General features: G+C 42.3%; 1 protein-coding gene across 1 annotated transcript; it reads left to right on the top strand.

Annotated features, from left to right (window-relative positions):
- Positions 1 to 1,538: 1,538 nt before the first annotated feature.
- LOC136259323 (uncharacterized) lies at positions 1,539 to 1,937 on the top strand. Its single transcript, XM_066052818.1, has one exon. It carries the CDS (start codon positions 1,539 to 1,541, stop codon positions 1,935 to 1,937), a length of 399 nt encoding a protein of 132 aa, XP_065908890.1.
- Positions 1,938 to 3,122: the final 1,185 nt, after the last annotated feature.

The raw sequence follows: 3,122 nt of genomic DNA, 5'->3' as shown, positions 1-3,122 counted from the left end.
AGTAAAACAAAAAGAAGTGTTATATCCCAACATGCAATTCCGTTATGGAATCTTGAGCACAGTAGGGATATAACACTTCTTATTGTTTTACTGTGATTCTCATCTGAAAAGTTTAGTGTCCTTTATGCTTAGTTGTCAGCAATGTTCAATCCACTACACAGCATCACAAGTCAAGAACTGTTTGAAAAGCACCTCTGCAATCAAAGTAGCCACGATGAAAAAATACAAACAATATTTGTTACGAAGGGAAGCCATGATATGCCATCACCAAATCAACACCTTTTGCTGTCAGCAAAGATGAATAGGACGTAAAGGAAAATACTGGTAAGTCTATGAAGAATGCATTGTATGCATTGTGGTATGCTAAAAGGCACGTGTCCGGCTGAAACAATGTCAAACAGTAAAACAAACAAGCCCATAGCCTTAGTCAATATCAAGTTACGCTTGTCTGAAGGCATCAATCAGTCAGTCAGCCAGTCAGTCAGTCAGTCAGTCAGTCAGTCAGTCAGTCAGTCAGTCAGTCAGTCAGTCAGTCAGACAGTCAGTCAGTCAGTTGGTCGGTCGGTCAATTACTAAGCCAGTTAATCACTAGAAAATTGTGTTTAATTTTAAAAAAAATCATAACAACTTAACTTGTTGAAAACATTTTGGATCAATCTGAAGACTTGTTTGGCTTAGATTTACCTAACCAATACTGTTTCATCATCATCAGGGAAAATTGGGGGTAGTTTTTGAGTGATGCTTTTTTCATGTGCCACATCCAAATATTTGTGGTCCCTACTATACAGTTCTATTGTACTATATGATTATGCCGCATGTATGCAATACGTACATATACGTACTGTATCATACTGTTTCCCTATTAATGATTGTTTCTATGCTGGTGTCAATGTACAAACTCCACGTGTACATATGGAGATTAACCAGATTTGCAGTTTACAGTACATTTACATAGTATCATTGTTAACATTGTACTGTACTTCATGTAACAATATTTATTTCTACATTTCCACCACTGCAACGGTATTGACATTACTCATTTTGACATTAGACCAGTCTGTAATAAAGTGTAATATTGAACTGACTTGTACACACACACACACACTGCTGATGTAACAACACATGAATATATTTGTAATCATATGACATCACTTAGTTAATTTCCTGTATCCTGTATTAAGTCTTGCTATGTTGTACATTATTCAGTCTGGCATATTAAAGTTACTAGTTGCTTGAGTGTTAGTTATTGACGAGTATTACATTGGTAGCAGAGGACGGTTGAAGTTGGCCATGTCTATCCCTAGCACAGCTGCAACGAGTTCCAAGCACATCAGTTTGCCCAGGATCTTCTCAGAAGGTGACCCAACTGAATGGTTCAAGCGTTACGAGATCTGCTGCAGTGCAAATGACTGGAACGACGAAATGAAAGCAAAGAAATTGCCGACACTATTAGAGGGAAAGCACTTGTTACCTGGCTAGAGTTGACCGCAGAGCAGCAAGCAAGTTATGACCTAGCTAAGAAAAACATCCTGGAGAGAATGGGGCCAGTACGGTTTGTGTCGATGGATGACTTTCATCGCAGATGGTTGCATCCTGGCGAGTCATTGTCTGTATACTGTCACGAACTAAAAAGGCTAATAGATCGAGCTATGCCAGCAGCAGATGCGACAACACGCCAACAGTTAGTAATGCACCAGTTTCTAACGGGACTCCCCCTGAAAATAAGCAAGCGATTGCGTGCAGCAGGAGAGGTTAATGACTTGGGGCAGCTGATGCAGCGAGCAAAGTTGTTGATGACTATTGATGCTGAGAATCCTGGTGAAAAATTAGCAGCTGTTCAGCAGCCAAATGACCGTGTGGAAGCCCTAACAGAGCAAGTCGCCACCCTGACTGAACAGGTGGCCGCCATGGCAACTAATCAGAGAACCTCCCAGTAGCCAGCCAGACTCCTCTGTTTCCGTAGTAACCAACCTGGTCATGTACAGTGTAATTGCCCGAGATAAAGCGATGTTTTAATTGTGGAAGGATGGGCCACCTCGTGAAGGACTGTCGTTCGGGAAACGGACAAGGGGCGTCTCGCACGGGCTGGGGGCGCCTCTGAAAGCAGTGAGCCCTTTGTGTAGTAATGTGTGCCCCAATACTTAAAATATCCCAATACTTAAATATCCCGACTTTTCTACAGCTGCTAAACAATTTCAACTATATACAGATGCCAGTGCCACAGGTATTGGTGCTGTACTTGAACAAAGTGGCCATGTTGTAGCATACACTAGTAGAGCTCTCTCAACTTCAGAGCAATACTATAGCGTAATTCAAAAAGAGTGCTTAGCTGTTGTCCAATCATTTTGATCAACATAAGCACGCAGCATTTGCAAAAGAGACCTGTTGAAGCGTTCAACTAATCCATCACCAGCAGGGCGGTAAGCTGTTGTTCGAGATTTAGTGACACCGAAAGCATTGAGAGTCTGACGTAAGATGGTGCTCTCAAAGTTTCTGCCCTGATCTGAATGTAGGATGTCTGGGATACCATAGTGACAAAACACTGTTGTTAGCTCTCTGGTGATGGTTGCGGCTGTTTGATTAGGCATTGGTATGGCCTCTACCCACTTGGTCATGTAGTCTTGAATAACCAAAAGATAACGGTTATGTCGGGAAGTGGGAACTTCCAAAATATCTACTGCTACCATCTCCCAGGGCTTGCCAATGGGCACAGTGGTCAAAGGGGCACGAGTTGGTTTTGCAGGCTTAGAACGCTGACAAACTAAACATTCTCTGCAATACCTTTCTATGTCTTGCAACATTCCAACCCAGTACCCAACTTGACGTACCCTGGCTGTTGTCTGGGAACAATATCTCCCATTTGTGCTGTATGCATACCGTACCGCTGTTCATACATCAACTGGGGTCTCACCATTTGAGCTGATGTTTGGCAGATGTGCCCACAAGCCGCCAATTCCATCTAGTATGGCTTATGATGTAACCTCATATCAGCATCAGCATCAGCTTCAAGATAAGCTATCTAAGCTCAGAGATTTTGTTGAAACACACAATGCCCAAGCTAACACACAGCAAAAGCAGCACTATGATGAACACTCTCTTTCCAGAACTTTTGCTATAGGTGA

Source organism: Dysidea avara, chromosome 6, assembly GCF_963678975.1.
Source record: "Dysidea avara chromosome 6, odDysAvar1.4, whole genome shotgun sequence".
Classification (NCBI taxonomy): Eukaryota; Metazoa; Porifera; class Demospongiae; order Dictyoceratida; family Dysideidae; genus Dysidea; species Dysidea avara.
The sequence above is the reverse complement of the archived record's forward strand: the minus strand, read 5'-3'. Positions and strand labels throughout refer to the sequence as shown.